The sequence below is a fragment of the Mesitornis unicolor genome, unplaced genomic scaffold, assembly GCF_000695765.1.
Source record: "Mesitornis unicolor isolate BGI_N332 unplaced genomic scaffold, ASM69576v1 scaffold42073, whole genome shotgun sequence".
In the NCBI taxonomy this organism is placed as follows: Eukaryota; Metazoa; Chordata; class Aves; order Mesitornithiformes; family Mesitornithidae; genus Mesitornis; species Mesitornis unicolor.
This window is the reverse complement of record NW_010177546.1, coordinates 22,038-40,156: the sequence shown is the minus strand read 5'-3', so window position 1 is coordinate 40,156 and position 18,119 is coordinate 22,038. Positions and strand designations below refer to the sequence as shown.

The window sequence follows — 18,119 nt, the reverse complement described above, 5'->3', positions numbered from 1 at the left end:
ATGAAGCAGAGGAACTATTGGAGGGGCAGAAAAATAATCATAGATAGGGAGGAGTGCTTTCCAGAGGGACTGTCTTGCACAAGCTGCTCCACTTTATGTAACAAAAGCCTGGTGACACAATGCGTGGTTTAGTCATTGGAGTGCCTCGGAGTGGACAAATACTGCACATCTGGAAACATTTAAACAAGTAATTAGTTTCTGGAAAAATGGCAAATTACTCGAGGAAAATGTTGTCCATTGCATTTGCTTTTGACTACAAGATGTATGATTCTCCTGATGGCCTTAACCGTCACTTCTTTGCTTCTTATACTCACCAGCTATATGTGGGGACAGGTAACATGGTAGTGTCAGGGCTGACAAGCAGATATCACTGGGTGCAGTGGCATTTTTGCCCCTTTGGGAAAAGGGCCAGTGAAGAGGGAGGCAGCGGGATATGTTCCTCTCACTCACTGCTAGCACTCTGCATCCCTCCTGCTCATCCTGTGCATTCAGGATGAGGACAGAGTTACGACGCCACACTATCTGTGACACATACATGATGTTTGATAGCATGTACATGTACAATTATGATGCTACTGTGAGACTGACATGTAGCCCATCAAAGGGAATGTTGTCTGCCCCTGGTAATATGCTGCCCAGGGTCATAGGTGGAATAGCAATGCCTCCACAGCTGGAGTTAGCAGTAGGGCAATAATTCAGGACCTGGTCTGCCCTGTGGCAGAATCTGTAGTGTCTCTAAAGAGTGACTGCCCAAAATGGAGAACAGCAGGCCTGGGCAAACGATCGTACTTGGCACCAAAGTGTCAGAGGTTAGTGATGAGCCCTGTGTCTTTTTGGTCGCTGGTGAGCTAGCATGTTCTAACTGCTGCCTCCTGCAGAAGCTTTTTGGACAATAATTGCTGTGGTTGTTTGTCATTGCAGAAGTAACGCTGAAGGTCCATGTGAGCGATGCCAGCACACACCAGCCAGTAACTGAAGCCTTCATTGAGATTTTTACCAACCAGATCTCCATTGCATCTGGAACCTCAGGAGCAGATGGCACTGCCTTCCTCAAGTTTCAGTATAAGCTGGGCAATCAGCTGATAGTGACTGCTAGTAAACATGCGTATGTGCCAAATTCTGCACCATGGAAACCTGTAAGATTGCCTGGTAAGAGATCTTTATTTTTGTTCTGAGGTAAGATTTTGCATCGAAAGGAAGTTACACAGTTTTGTATGGTGTGTTTTAATGCTCATGGTCCTGGGTGGGAGGAAGAACATCTGTGCATTTCAAAAACAAGGTTTCTTCCTCAGTTAAAACTGTGGCATTGGGTCTGTGCAGGGATTTGCTTTCCTCCTGACTGTCCTTGATGCAGTGCTACGTCAGTTTTCAGACAACTGTTGGTACTCTTACAGCTCCACAGAAAATACCAATCTATTCCAGATTTTTTTCTTTATGGGAACTCTGTTTTCAAGTTCTCTGTTTCAGCAGCTGTGATGTACTAATTCGTTTCTCTCCCAAGTTGTAGCAACAACTGTTGCACTGTAGGCTGTAATGTACAAAAAAAAGTCTTGGCCTTTCAGTTCTTGGCCACATCCATAGGGCAGTTTTAATCTGCAGTTATGTTATCCAGATGTGAGAATTTTTTCTAACTTAATTAGCATAGTTTGTTTCTTCCGCAGCAAAACAAATATAGCCGTAATACTTGCATGTGAGTTTTTGTCAGAATGCCTCAAAATTTTATGGTAAGTGGGAGACTTTACGTTAGTTGTACAGGAGGGGTAAGTGAGTCATGAAGACTATTTCTGTACTGCTAAATAGAACAGATTGAGGGTGTCTTTCAGACCTTGAGATGTGACGTCTAGATGAAGGTCATATCCTCAGTTTTTATCTGCCTTTCCTCTAATCCCCCAGCCACAGTTATGGTCCAAGTAGTTTGGGAATGGTCCCAGGCTTGTACTATACCCAAATCACACTTAATTATCACTTCAGATTTGATAATTAGTCCAGACCAAAGCCATGTCAGGTTTTAAGTGCACTAATATTTAAATAGTACACTAATGCACTAATTAGTGCACTAATATATAAATATTTAAATTAACACAGGACGGTATTCAATCCTATGCCTCGGTTCAATTTTATTTATTAATATCAACATAGCCAGAGAGACTGTGTGGCTTGCCGCAAGGTCAAGCAGCAAATATATTTTCAGCTGAGGAAAGGAACTTGAATCTCTTCAAACCCAGAATTATCCTTTAGGCATTTCAGCATGCTGTTTGCTTATCTGCATTTGCTTACTTCAGACAAGATTGACTTCTTCCACGTTTCCTCTGTCGTATTCTGTCACGTTTTCCAGCTACTTGATGGAGCTGTAACGAAGACAAAGCCAGGCTCTTTGGTGCATAGTGAAAGATGAAGAAGCAACTGAAATGAGTTGCAGCACAGAGTTTCAAATAAATAAAAGGGAACAGTTCTTCACAGCAGCAGTAGTCAGAGGTTGGAACGTGTTGCCCAGAAAGGTTATGAAATCTCAAAGGATATTCAGAACTCAGCATGATAGCCCCCTGCTTGGTTGAAGCAGGTGACCTCCAGAGGTCCCTTCCAAACATAATTGTTCTGTGACTCTGTTTAGAAATTTCCTTTATGTTCTTTTCTATTTAAATGAAATGAAGTGCAGCTTCCTCAGCATACTTCATGTACTTCCTTAAGACACAATCATGTATGATTAAAGCATTCAGGAACCTTTACTTGCCCGAACCTTTCCTTGCCTTGTGTCTCACATCTTTCTGACTCATACCTTAGATCTTTTGAGTGTGACCTACTCTTCCGTGGCCTGGAGTTTGTTTGGTTAGGGTTTTTTTGTGTCTTAATTTTTCTTAAATACAGATTTTGAGGGAAGGGAATCAAACATAGCATTATTGTTTTGGTAAGTCATTGAAGTTTAAAGAGCAGCAATTGTATATAGTTTCCACAAAATCTTTCTTTCCATGGCTGAAATGTGAGCTTAACTAAGAAAATAGATTCCTTTCACCTCTGATCTTCCCCCATTGAGACTGGTAGATGGTTGGCCATTGATTTAATTGGCAGTAGAATCCCTTCTTTTGCTTTCTGTACCTTGAACTTAATCCTTTCTTTGATTAAAGAAACAAGTTACAACTTGATATGCCCCATATCGATTTAATAGGGTTGTTCTTTGACTTACTCCTTAAAAAGGACATGACATAAAAGTTCAGGCCCAAAATACTTGGGCTGTTATTTTTCATATTGACTAAGATGGCTGTAGCCTTTAAAAAAACTTTCCAAGAACTGTTCCTATTTAAATTCCCTGTATTTAAATGCTTATCCTGCTTGTAACCAGCGCAGTATGGAAGTTTTGAAAACCATGAAAGTTGTGGTGTTGTTTTTAACCTGGGTTGGATGATGTGGAACAGGCAGCGTATTTAAATCAGATTCTGCAGTGTGCAGTTTGGGCACATGTGTACAGCGGGATCCTCATTTCCCAAAAATGCCTTTTAAAACAGTAATAGTTGATCTATAGTCTGTCACTCTACAGATCAGATAGGCCATTAGCTTAAACCACTGCCATGGGTGGACCGATGCTCAGAATGGCCTGTTGCTCTGTGGGGTGACAGCTATTTCGAACACCTCAGTGTTGAATTGATAACCATGAGTGGGGAGTAGGTTTGAAAGCTATAAGGTGGTGATGTTTAAAGTGCTGTAACAGGACTTTGCCGAAGGATCAGAATTCCTCCATCACAGTCAATGTACGTTATTTCCAATCTTATGCTGAAAAGCTCTGCAGCCACTGAACTTGTGACATTATTGTAATAACTTTAAGGAGTAAGCATTGAGGGCTTTGTCTTCTCATAATTTGGCAGAAGCAAACTTTTCTTATATTAACCAAAATAATTACTACCTCTTTACCACTTAAGCAGGAGGATTATTTATTTACTTAATGATAAATGGTAGGAGGAAAAGACTAAGATCTCTTTTTCCATTAAACTATTTATCAGCAGAGCCATGACTCCACTTAACAGTTCATTAATTTAACATCACTTGAGTTGCTGAAGTGTTCACAATGGAAGATGTGCTCATCTCTCTGCTCTTAGCTACGCATAGGTTTTTCTTTGAAAATAATATGGAAGAAAAGGATTTGTGACTGTTAATGCATATTTAAAGGGACATTTTTGAAGCAGTGTGTGCAATGAAGAGAGGGAATCTGCTGAGGCAGCACGGTTCAGAATAGCTGGTAGGGTCAGTCAAAGCAAACCATGGTATTCACTGTGATGAAATGTAGTTCTAAGAGCAGAAGATGCTTACGGTATTTCTGTGAGAGAAGAGCTCATCTGGAAAGCAGTGACTCTGCAGAAGATATGTGAGTCATGGTAAATTAATGAACGATTGAAAATAACCTCCCAGTGCAGCATTGCAAGAAAGCAGAATAATCTGATCCTTAGCTGTAAAATAAGGTAAACGAGGCAGAGCATAGTATTTCAGAACTTGTCGTTGCTGCAGCCACACAGGTAAATGTGTGTCCAGTTCTGGATCTGCGCTTCAAGAAAAATGTTTAAAACTGCAGGGTTATATCAGGAGTGATTAAAAGATTGAAAAATACAATGTACAGGGAAAGACTCAGAAGTGCTTAATTTATTTTGGTCACCAGAGAGAAAGTTCATGGGGTAGTTTGATCGTAGTCCATCAGTACCAGCATAGAGAACAGGAAACAAGTAAGAGAGTATTCTTCTGCCTAGCAGGCTTGTATAAAAAGAAGATCAAATGGCTGGAAGTCTGACCTCAATAAATTTTGATGGGTAAAAAGACACATCGTTTAACTGCCCTCATAATTATTTACTAGAGCATGGATGTTGTGACGTAGACTTCACCACTGGACGCCTTTAAAAGAAAATTGCATCGTTTTCTACGACGTGTTTTCTAGTTCAAGCACAGCTATTGGATCTGAAACAGTAATTAATTCAGGGAAGGCTGTAGTTGTACAGGAGTAAGACTTGATCATCACAGTCAGCATTCTGGCCTTAAGAACGATGATTTCTGTCTTTGTCATGCTGACAAAATATTGTGCAGAAAAGCCCAAGGGAAGCGTAGAAATTATATATGCATTATAACATATATGTAACAAATGTTGGCATGGTTTATTGTATTGAGCTCCCCAGGGTGTCTGAATTATATTCTGTTTCTTCATACAAATTAAGTTATTGGAGTAAAGACAAACAAATTTTGTAATTGTGGCCTTAGTGCTTCTTACACTGGGCATACTTGTGTTGCCTGATGTATAGATCTGTTTCACATGTAGAGCACTTGAAAGAAAATTCCCAGCTGTACTTGCAATAGCATGATCATTTAGTTTATTTTTTTGAATACATTTTAATACATTTTTAATACATGTTGTTAAGACCATATTTTAGATGATGGTTCTTAATCAGTGTGTTTCTTCTAATTTCTTCTACTTTCTCCTGTATTTCTCCCAAACACTAACATTTCTGAACTTTAAAAAGAGAATAGATTTCTTAAAACAGTCTCCCTATTTGTTTCTAACATCTGTATGGTCTCTTGCATCAAGTACTACATATTAATTTAGAGGAAACTTATAAAGCGGTACTGTTCTTATATTAATCAGTTCTGAAAATGTCTTCCTCAGCTTGTGATCACTTCAGAATGGGATGACTACTTTCCAGGTGCAAATATGGGATGCTCCTCAGTTACCAAAAATGAATAATCTGCATTAATCCCCTCTTCTTCTGTCTTTGAAAGCCATGCATGGACTGCAGGCAGATCTACTGTTTTCATGGGTGCTAATGGCTAATTCCATACATAATTCTGGTCTTCTGTGTCTGAAAACCTTATCATGAATTTATATCATGTTCTTCACTTTCCAAAGACGGGTGTGTGTTCAGATGCAGCTGCCTGTAAGAAATGTCAGTACCCAGTGGCAGAGGAGGCCAGTGCAGAGAGATTTCTTGCAGCGAATACCATTTATCTGTCCCCTTCCGCACCAGTGACAGTAGTTCTGCTATATATAGCACTTATGTAGTGTAGGTGGTGACTCAGTAAGGACATGCTGTATTTTAAAGCAAATTATTCAGACTTATTCATCATGCTTTGCCTTTTTGTATGACGTTTTATGTAAGCATCTCAAAGTATTTAAAAGCTAAGTTTCATTAAAATCTTCCTGAGGTAAGAAGTCTAAGTGTATTGCAGAAATTAATTCAGACTGAGTTAGTGTTTCACTCCTCTTTATGTAATGGCAAGTCTTTCTGTGAAGCTGGTAATTATAACTCAAATCCCTGCTTTCCACTCCACTCTACTGTACTTGGAACTACTGTGCATGACTTTATCAGGAGTTCAAGCGTAGAACATGTTTAGTTCAGTAATAATTACCCTGGCAATTTAAATTATTTGGTTTAGAAAATGTACATGGTTTCTGTCATGTATACAATATGATTTTCATAGTTTGGGTGGCCTGCTTTTGCAAAAATGTAGGAGACAGTAAGTGTGGTGGTGGTTGGGTTATATTTATAACAGTTCAAATATATTCCACTTAAACCACTTCTCTCCCACAGTGTTCTCCTCACTGAGTCTCGGACTTCTTCCTGAACGCTCAGCTACACTAATGGTCTATGACGATGTAGTCCAGATAGTCTCAGGATTTCAAGGTATGCTGGTTTTTGGAAGTCAGAACTGAATGAAATTTGAGTGACGCTTTAAACAAAAAGCCTGGCCGCCTGGTACCTTCTAAACGCTGTCCCATGGGTGAGACTGGTATTTCATGGGGAATTCTTCTGAGTTCCTCGAGGAATCCCCCTCTGTGGGATGTTTTGGCAAATTGATTAATAGCTGAATTCATCTCTAGCTGCTGTGAGTAGGGAAATTGACTTACTTGATAATAAACAAGTTTGGACTTTAGTGTGCTGTTTGAGAGCTAGAGATTAAATTTATTTTGCTATTTGTTGGATGTTTTTTCATCTAGCCTCATTTAGCCATCCTTGCAGTAAACATTTTCTGATGTTGTTATTGTCTAAGAATTTTCTCTGGTATTATTTTGTTTCTTACTTCCAACTGTGAATGCCTTAGAAATTTAGGGCATAGAAATTGTGAAAATTTCTCATATCTGCATTGTTGTGTACCCTATATAAACTTACTTTTCTCAATAAATTCCTGTGGAACTCAGACTGCCTGCGAACCCACATACTACAGGATGAAACCCATTGTATTAGGAGAATAAAATTCAAATCACCTTTTTGTAAGGCCAAACACAGAAGTTAAAGCAACTCGTATCAGTCAGATGAACACTGTGCTTTCTGAACTGCACAGTCAAGAGTAAAATGTTAATCTGACCTAGGGATCTGACCTAACTTAGCCCAACTGATGTGACAGCTGAGCCAAGTTTGTTAAGGAAAGAGAAGAAATTTTTAAAGATACCGTGATGAGCCAAAACAAGGGGACACTTACTGTGCGTAAACTGTGCCTTACTCACATGTATTATGATTGCCATCATTTTAAACTCTACCAGATCGTTAATAAATGGGGGAATACTACTTTCAATAACATTCCAAAATAACCTTGTTTTATCTGAGGTAGTATAATACAATTATGCCTACCTTACAGCTTTTTTCATTGTTAGAGAACATCCAGATGCAATAGGCTTTTCATTAATGATAGCATTAGATATGACTGGAGCTGAAAAAGCACTAAACAAATTAGGTATCTGATGGAGCATTGAGAAGGAGAACAACACAGCTGCCGTATGTATATTCTGCAATTTGAGAGCTGACATTAACTAATGCGATGACTTAGATGGACTGTAGACTGTATTAAACCAAAAGGGATACCATTAGACACAACATGAAACATTTACCAACAGTGTCCTATAAGCATGGTGTATTAAATACTCTTATGCAAATGTGCTAACATTGTGCAGTTAACTTAAAAAGAGCACTCTTTTCATGATTATCGCTTCCTTTCTTAAAAAAACATAGGATGTTAAAGGGCTAGAGACACATTTAGCAGCTGAGTGACACTTGTAAATATTTTTCACATAATCTTGCTCCCTTCAGTGACTTGATCCTGGGCGTTCCCAATATATTTAACTAAAATAATACAAGTGGTTCTGCTGGTGTAGCAGAGAAAGAGGATAAGGGAAGAAAATGGTGCCTGTAGTATTCTAAGACTTGGAATTTGAATTGTCAGTCTTGCACAGTAAAAACTATTTTATGTCACCAGCCCACAGTCCTTTCCTTGGGAATTCTCTTGTGGTGAAACCTAAATGAAAGACAGCCTGGACATTGTACTAGTGTTTGAATGGAGCCTCTCTAGTCTTCATCCAAAATCCTTGTGACCTAGTTTTCCTCTGTTACTTCTCCAATTTGTTTCTCAGTAACTTTGAGCTGCTTCAAAAGAGCTGATCAGGAGTTACCTTAGTGCAAAAACAAGAGCATAACAGAACTCATTATACCACGAACAGACTGGGAACACTGGTGTTTGAAGCACCAGTCAAAGGGAAAGAAAGACCTGTCTGGTACAATAAGTTACCAGTTGCTTTTGAATAATTAATCAAGCAAGTGACTTATTATGCAATTGAGAAGTTTGTCTGAGTTGATGCAGCCAGCTTCATTTTTGTGATGGCATTACAATTCGCTGCTGCACTCTGTCAGTAATTGCGAGGGATGGAGCTTGCCAGCCTCTGGATCATTGAAGTTATTTAATACTGGCACAGTGATGAGCTGAACTTCAGTGTTCAGTGGATGGGAGCTGCATTGGTACCCTCTGTCTGCCTCTGACATATGAGCAATCAGAGCATGAATTAATTATACTTCAGTCATTACTTCATAGACTGGAGTTCAAGTGCTGGTGTGGTGCCACATGTCATACACCCAACATGACAGGAGGTGCCTTATAGGAACTCCTTGAGATGGTTACATCTTGAGGCGTGCGCTGGCAAACTGGAGCTGACAACATTTGAATCGTGGCCAGTGTGTTGACAAAAGGATGTTTAAAGAAGATAAGATCAGTGCTCAGAAGTCCTTCCCTCACAGCACTCACCAAGTGGAAGGAGTTCATGTGCCAATTTTATACTCAAATGTGTTTGCGTTTTGTTTGGTTTTTATAAGTCAAAGCTGGGTATCTTCAATAACAGAAGCAATAATAATAATAATTATTATTGCAACACTCCTAGCAACAAGTGTTGGCTTGTTGCAAAATACTCTGAGGCTCATAAGGAAAAGTCTTTATCTTCATTTTATCACTTCCAGTTCCCTCAAAAGGTCTGTGCCCAAACAAGCCCAGAAATACTCCATGACCCCTTCTAAAGGAGTATGTTGCATTATCTTCTAAGGCAGGTGGTGAGAGAAGGCAAAAGTATTAGTAGCTTGCCTCTCTCACAAACCTTTTGCTGGTAGCTCCCATCTTCTGCCCCTCTGAAGTCTCTTGCTGGGTTTGGGGAGACCAAACTGAGGAGCTGAGGGGAGAGTCGGGCTGAGTGGCAGGTTTTGGATGAACATCAATATCAAGGAGTTTGTTAAGCTAGAATGTTAATTAACTACCCTGCACTGGTATTTTGTATGATGTGCACTATCTACAGAGGATGCTGTTTCTTCCACTTTAAAACTTCTATCCGAGTTCATTGCTGCACAGGTTTCCTGCCAGGTCTGGGGCTTAGCCATAGGAATGCTTTGCGTTGCCTGTAGGACTGAAGAAACCAAGGTTGGCTTCCTGAGTCTTGCCTGTCTGTTTAAAATTTGGCAGCTCATGGCTTGCCCAGTGCTACAAAACCATTTTTTTAATAGAAAACCCCAGAACCTCTCCATAAACTGCTGTTACAGACTCAACAGTTACTTTGTTTTTAATCATTAATTAGTTTGGCTCTTTGAAAATATAATACCGGTTCCTGGCAATTTGAATAATTCATCCTAACTGGAGATTTAGACAGCAGAAAATCCTACAATTTTACATTGAACTGTCAGTGGTAATCCTAATACCGGATTCTTTATTGTGGTGTTTTTTGCTGTTCTGTTACTGTGGCTGCTGATCCCTATGGGCTGCAGGACCTGCCCAGCAGTGCAGAGGCTCCCGAGTGCTCAGGCTCATCTGTCCCTGAGGTACAGCAAACTGTTGCGGCATTGCAGAGACTCGGGAGATAAATCTTCCTTGAGTTCATTGCAGTCAATTTATTTAGTCTTCTACATTGTTTTCCATTTAAGCCTATAAATTGGGTAAGAGAGATCTGTTCCCGTTTCATATGGGTGTTGTTTAATGACTATCTTAAACACTTACGGATACTGCCAGTCTTGAGAGTCTGCTGTAAATACTTAAATATTTCAGAAATTTAAAAAGTGGTTTTGTAGCTTTTACTTGTATAATTACCAAAGAAATGACAGCTAAACTGTGATCAGCTCTTTGAAGATACTTGCCCGCCTGCATAGCAGTTTTTGTTAGCCAATAAAAGTTTGTTCTGTGGAATTTTATGTTTTCGCATAGCCAGAGCTCCTGCTAGAAAATGATGCAAGAAAAAATTCCAATCTCCTGGTTAATGACATTGGCAGTTACAAAGCTGAGGAGCCATGAGTCAAGCTCTTTAATCTTTCTTGCAGTGAAGTTACTTGTAACCTAAAAGTGCTGCCAGAAACAAAAAGAGGAAAAGAAGCAAAATTGCTTTCAGTTGACATCTTTGAACCACATAGTCAAATATAAATTAAGAAAAAAACTGCTTACCTCTTGATTCTGTGCTGTGTGGGGAATGTTCTGTGAGTATTCAAAACGAGCTCTGCAGAGCACAATGGCTTTTGATTTAAAAATTAATTTGCATGTTGCACACAAAGTTGCAGATGGAGTCTTGCTGTGTGTTGCTAAACAGTTATGGTGAGCATCCATTGAAAAAGACTATTGACTTTATAAACTGGGGTTTAAATGAAACATGAAGTGCCATAGTACATGAAATAATCTTAAATCACGTTGCAGCAAAGAAATACCAAGCGATCTTGAAAAAAAAACACTGCTAAAAGTGTACAAGACAGAGGAAAAGAGAGAAATCTCACATGCCACATAATCTGGTTTTGTTTAGATGTGTTCTTTGCGTGGGAAAATTTGTAAGCTCTTTTCACCCATGCTTTATCAAGTGAATCTTTTTATCTGGTGATTTAAATAAAAAGTACTGTTATCACAGTACTGGAGGTAGTTAATGTGGTAAAGCTTTGTAAAAATTAAATACAGAAATTACACAAGTTAATTGGCTCTACAGGTAGAATTATCTCTTTGAAAATCACTTTAAAGATGATAAACTACATTTGTCTTGCTATTTCATGAGAAACAAAATTTAAATAAATAAGGTGAACTGGATGCTTTCACATACCCTACCTCTGAACTCAGTTTTAGTTTTGGTTATATTCATTAAAGGAAGCTCGTAATGAGATTGGAGGTGATCTGGGGAAATAACATAGTCAGAAAAGCCGCTGACATAGGGTGCATTCGCAGTTTTGCTCTGTGGTACTTGTGGAAAGATAATGGCAACTGCAAAATAAATTTTTAAATAATTTTCCTCGTCTTTTGTAATAGCCCTCTGATGTCTCTGTCCTTCTCAAACTATTGCAATTTATAAAGAAAAATAAAACTGTAAATGTGCTTCCAGAAATATGAACACCTAAATATTCTGCCCGTCTTGGATATAAAGTAACTTTTAATTTTTTCAGGTGCACGGACTCAGCCGCAAGTTCACTTTCAGAGAAGATCTGTGAAATTACCAGAGAACACCAGCTACAGTGACTTGACAGCGTACCTGACTGCAGCCAGTTCTCCCTGGGAAGTGGGCAGTTTCCCTTATTTGCAGGGATTAGATGGAAATGGAACAGGTAACCCACTACTTTGGTTTTGCTTTGATTTCATATTGGTAAAATTTGAGAGGTGTGATAGGTTCAGCTGCCCTACCAAAATGCTGTTCCAAGAAGCAAGAGAGCAAGGTCCACTATCCATCAAATGGGGCCACTGAATGGCAGAGATAAGGAGATCAGAAAAGTTTTCTGCACTTGTAGTTTAGAGCTGAGTCTCCACATGTGTCGCACATGCACATACAAGAATGGAGATTAACCTCAAGGGACAAAAGAGAATTTAATTTACGGGGGACGTAGAATTCTTGTTCAATTTCTTTCTAAAAATAAATTAACACCTATATATCTAAGATTTAATACTCTGTTGTTTCATCTAAGAGTTGTTTCAATGGCTTTATTGATACTCTGAATCTAGCTACAGCTAAAAATGTGCAAGTTCATCTTAGCACCAAAGGAAAAACAATGAAAATTCATAGTAGAAACACAACCATGATTAAATTCAAAGCTTTGATAATACTTTGATAGTACTTTGGTAATACTTTTTATGACTGCAACTGCCTGTTACTCTTTTTCCATTTCTCATTTTATCTTGATTGAAATAATTGGTGCTATGTAAGTGAGAGAAAAATAGAAGAATTGAGCACAGAAGTCTTCAAATTCTTAAAATGCTGGTGTAAAAAAGAGAATAATGTGCTCTCTATGTCCATGTTGGGTTAGAAGGCAAGCAGTGAACTTGCAGTGCAGTACATGAGATTCAGACTGGTGCCCAGGAAAACCCTGCTGTGGTGAGGATGGTTTAAGCTGTAGAATCAGTCGCTTGGGGGTGTCGGGCAGAGTTATAGTCACCGGTGAGGATGGCAGAGGCACAGCTGAGCCTGCTTTGAAGCAGAAAAACCCTTCAGGGCCCATCCCTGCTGTTTCTCAGGATGCATTGACTTGTGATATGTTGATCTAGGTGACTTTGAATGCTAGGCCATGTGTGTAAACGGCATGTACTGAGCTTGCTAGCTTTTCTGTAGAAAAAAAAAAAAAAAGGCAAAATAAGCTTCCTCTTCCCTCTGTGGAAATCTGACTGTATCCTTTTCTATTACAATTCGAAATGTGTGTGCTACCTTACTCCGTCCTTCTGTCTGCTCCAGTGAGTACTTCTCATCCTATCTCATTCTGGATCTCTGTCATTTCCTTGTTCTCAACTTCAACCTTCAGTTTTCTCTTCATACTCAGACATGATCAAGTATCTCTTTATCTTTTTAAAAACGAAGGAATGTACTTGATCTCACTCGTCTGTCTGCTTCCTCATCCCCTTTCTTTTCATGTCTAAACCCACTGAACAATGTTGACAATGTGTGTGGGATTCCTCCCACCCAAATCTTTCCTTAGCACTCCACAACCCAACTTACCACCTTGCATTTATTTAGTGAAAACTGGTCTTGCCAAGATTTCTGATGATCACCTCTCATGGGAACTGCACAACCAGGACATAATCTTTCTCCCGTTTCACCTCCCAGCCTTCTACAAAACAGATGAATGCACCCTTGGTTTTTTAGTCTTTTCGTATACATGAGGGGAACTTTTCCACTTGAGCATGGGGGCCCTGGATTTGACTTTTATTAGCCCTCAGGTAAAAGTGTGCCACAAAAGACCAAAATGACTGACAAAGAAATGGAGTTTAAGACACTGAGAAGAACCTTGTTTTCTGTATACTGTAATGTTCAGTATGATATAATACCAATACAATATACCTATATGTGCATTATATATAGGTGAAATGTCCTCTGTTTAGTAGAAGTTTCTCCTGCTGTGGAAACATGAAACTTTAAAATCCTAGACTTGGGTGGACTTCCTTTTCACAGAACTTTTCTTCATCTTCAAACAGCCTGGTAAAGATTTCACCTGAAAAACTTCTGAAGGAATAAAAAATGAGGTCACAAACTGCTGGGGATTTTTTAATATTTCTGTTCTCAAGAGAAAAAGAAAAATATGTGCAAATTGTAGAATTCTAAAAAAACTCAGCATTAATTTCCATGGGAAATTTTGGAGTGTTCCTGAACACTGCCCCTTCCCCCCTCTCTCCCACGCCTCCTCCCCCCCAAGTTACTGCTCAGTTCTTTCATAGTTTATATACACATCTGTAGAGTTTTGGAGAGGTCCTCCCAGTCAGCTCAGTTCTCTGGCTAGTTATTTATCCAGAGTGACTTTACAGTTGTTTTAACTAAAACTATTCTCTATGAGTTCAACAGTTTTCCCAGAGTCCCCAGCTGGGTGTTGAAGTACTAATGTGGAGCAGTGAAAATTCATTGCATGAATCAGCATGTTTCAAACATAAAAATTTAAATATAAATCTAGATATAAATTCAAAGAATTTAGCTGCAAGTAGTGACAAGCCTGTATAGTGTTAGCTTATTGTTTCTATTAATCATCAATTGGAAAGCAGTAGGATGGTTTCACAAAATCTTGTCCTTTTAACCAAACTAAACACAATTCTCCATCATCTGCAGTAATGGACCAAGCTGGCTAAGAACTATTACTCCTGCTGGTTTTGTAGGCTGTTGGTTTCTTTACAAAGAGTCAAGTCTAAGTCATGGTGGATTTTCCTCTGATTATTTTTAGAGCTCTTTACAGGTCACCAGATGTCAAAAACGACAAGAAATAAATGAAAGCTGACATTTATTGAAGTCCATTCCCATTTAATCTGTGCATGTGCTTATCAGTTTTATAGCATGTGAGGGTTTCATAAGCATTGATTTTAATTTACCTTCACAACAGAAAAGAGAAAAATTTATCATTTTAATGAGCTTTGATGTACTGTGCAAGGTGGCAAACTGAAGGATTATTTCTTCTTGCCAGAGATCAGTGGATTTCAGAAATTTCTTCATCTTCTAATATAATTTGTTCAGCCCAGTACTGGGCAGAGTGTCGGTGCATCTTAAGTAAAAAAGATACAAATAGTCTTTCGCCAACAGAATGCTTTTTCTGGGGCTGAAAACCCATTTTTACAGATATTAGGCAGATATACTTTATCAAGACAGTAATGAAAGAAAAATTCAAAACTTCCAGTATCTTAAAATAAGCAAAATGTAAAACTTAATGTAATCTTAGATATTCATCTAAATATTTCTAAAATCTAAAGTTACACCTTTTGTCATTAGGAATTTGCATATGCCAGAACATGGTCAGGTTATGATACTGAGCAACAGGAATTATTTCTCTGATACCAGCCTGGGAAACTCAGTGACCCAAGTCCAGTGACCTGGGGACAAGCATCAATCTGACAGAAGTTGCAGGTCCATGGCAGAGGTAGTGGATTGAACGATCAGGAATAAAGGAACAACTTTTTCCGCACTAATTCCCTCCTCTATCTCTCTTTTTTATATTCTAAGGCTGTAAGGGAATGATATTGTGCACCATTGGAGCTTACAGTTTACAAATGCTTGGATAGGCTGGCAGCCTTCCCCTATGCCCTAGCTGGATTTCCAAACCATATTTTCCTGATTTTAATCAGTGAGCTCTGTGGCTCTCTTACGTGGCCATCTTCAGTGTGCCTGTTTCCTCAGCACTTTAATCTCTCTGGATGATACACTTCTGCCCCTCTGTTCACAGTAAATCAAAGCAGCGTGTGTGCCCTTTGCATGTGCTTTCATCCAGCCTCGGCCTGTCAGCTGTGCAACAGTGATACTTGCCTTGAAAGCAGGGGAAATGAGCGTCAGAATAGGTGCTATAGTACATCAGCTGCATACAAAGTTACTTCTGGTTGTTTTCCATGTCTTTAGTTTGGCACCTCTTGCAAAATTGAAAGAATTCAAAATTCTGAGGAGTTTTGAGGAGTTCTTTCTTTCTTTAACCTTTCTTTTTTTTTAACCACGCTGTGCCTCAGAGTAGCAGGTGGCACACCACTGCTTGGTGCAAATGTGCTTTTATGGGCAGTTTATGCTGATGTAAGGCACCAGATTACACCAAGGAGGCTGCAGGGCTGCTGCTGCTCTTATGCGGGTCAGCTCATGCACTTTGCGAAACTGGAAACTCCATCTCTTCCAGTTTAAAATACTACAGCTTTGAACTCCAGATCTTCTTGGTTTTAAACCTAAAGCTTTTTTCCCCTGAATGCCTATATAAGTCTTTGGTATTTTTCCCTGTCATTGATTCATTTGGTTAAATGGTTGAAGGGTTAGAACATTTTTTAAAGTTGTGTTGTCATGAAGTAACGTCCATTGGCATGCAGTTTAAACACAAGGAATAATTGTTACCTTACATGAACAAGAAGATAACAATGTGTATCCTAATAATCCATTTAGCTTGGTTTATTTCAGTGAAAGGCCAAAGGAAATACATCCTGGCATTCTTAAACATATGACCTGTCATCCTGGCGATGTCACTGAATGCTTGGGTGTTTATTAATTCTAATACGGGCTTATACAAATGAAGGCCTGTGATATATTTTTTTTGGCCATGATTATGGCTGTGATACTCATCTGTATTTAGTTTGAGATGAATGAAATTGAGAAAATATATGCAGGAGACTTTTGCATTGTAGTTTTCATGTCTTCAGAATTTTCCAAAATGAAGTGAAAAATACTGAAGTGTATATCTTGGTTGTTGTCAATTTTGTAAGGTAGGGAAGATTGATACTGTCATCCCTTGAGAAATACATTGGTGCAGTACTGCAGTGTTGAACCACATGGGTGTATCTTAAATGCCAAAAAATTCTGTAGTCACAGTGTAATTTATTCTCTCCATAGGAAACAGCACTAGGTATGACCTCACCCCTGTCACTGCAGTCAGTGTCCATCTCCTCAACAGCGATGGGACCCCAGTCCCCGTGAATGGCCCCATCTATGTAACAGTGCCTCTGCCAACAAACAGCAACCTGAAGCACAATGCACATGTTCCAGCATGGAGGTTTGACCAAAAATTTGGTAGGTAACATCTTATGCTGAATCCCTAAATGGCCTTATTTGTCTGAAACTGTCTCACTGCATCTATTGTGTTAATGTAGTAAGGTCTTCACTGGATAGTACATAAATCTGTTTTTTTCTCTAAAAGATTTTATTAATGAAATAATATGTAGTATATATGCAAATATACTTGAGTGGCATTGTGTGTCACTTCCAGACAGGATTTTTTTGGTAAATTTACCATCCGCAATTATTAAATACTTTATGTAAAAACTGTCTTGAGAGATCTTGATTTCACTCAGAGACAGAAGCAGAGAGATGTATTCACTGCAGCCCTGAACTGGAGCAATGGAAACGGGCCTTATCTTTGCCAGCAGCCGGCTCTCTGACCTTTGGGCTGCCTCTTGTCTCGAGCTCACTTTCCTGCCTGTCAAATAGGAAACATAATGCTGACTGCTTTTGTAAATCACTTTGAGCTTGACTAATACTATCAAGAAGGAAAGTATATGTAAATTATTTTAAAATCAAAAAAGAAGGAAGCAAAATTCATTAAATATTTTAAAAAGACAGAATGACTAATCAACATAAGCTGTAAAATGCACTCAGTTTTTTTACATTGCAGGGTAACGTTAGCTATTGTGAAGAGCAGTTTTCCCAGAAATACGTGGTTTAGGCTCTCTATTTCTGTTTTGGTTTGTTTTTTCATTACTAGCTGGAACACAGTGCTGGCTGCCTTTACACCTTCAAAGTGTAAAGGATTAAGGGATGCATGAGTCTTGTGCTGGTGATTCCCCTTCAGTTATTGTGCAGTACCTTCTGAAGTATGTACCAGATGGTTGTTAAGAAAAAGAAAGGAAAAAAAAAAGAGGAATGGAAACTGAGAAAGGTAGATCCTGTCAGGAAGACAGGAAGAAAAAGGAGCCAGAAATGTGGATCTGTATGGACAGTCGGTTGGGTTTTGTCCCTGCAAGGCAAATGTCTTAACCAGTTTGTGATCACATCCAGAAGTAGAGCAACGAGCGTGAAACCAGCGTGTTGAAGGAAGGGAAGGGAGGGGAAAAGGGGTGAAGGTGGAAATAACGTTTTTGCTTCCTTCCTGCCTGTGTCTGCTGGAAAAGGTGATGTATTTTCAAACAGCATGCCTGTAAATCTTTTGTCAGAACTTAGCTATATTAGACAGTAAAGTGGCAAGATTTAATGAAGAATAAATTTTAATATTATATAAAGTTGAATAATAGAAAAAAGAGTGGAATGAATGGGTTCGGGGTTTCCCTTAACTGTGGAAACGGCACTTTTCTAGTGCTCTGGCAGTAAGTTTCACTGCATTCTTCCTGAAACTGATTTTGGTTTGAGATTCTAGAAACTATTTTGTTTTCCCTTGTTCAAAAAGAGACAGGGAAGACTGACTCGCATT

General features: G+C 39.0%; 1 protein-coding gene across 1 annotated transcript in view; it reads left to right on the top strand.

Annotated features, from left to right (window-relative positions):
- Positions 1-206: 206 nt before the first annotated feature.
- Positions 207-18,119, top strand: part of FAM171A1 (family with sequence similarity 171, member A1) — a 36,387-nt gene continuing 18,474 nt past the window's right edge. Inside the window, exons 1-5 of the mRNA XM_010182121.1 lie at positions 207-333; positions 922-1,149; positions 6,558-6,650; positions 11,679-11,837; positions 16,550-16,726. Of these exons, the coding sequence (XP_010180423.1) occupies positions 207-333; positions 922-1,149; positions 6,558-6,650; positions 11,679-11,837; positions 16,550-16,726 (784 nt within the window). The remainder of the gene's footprint in view (positions 334-921; positions 1,150-6,557; positions 6,651-11,678; positions 11,838-16,549; positions 16,727-18,119) is intronic.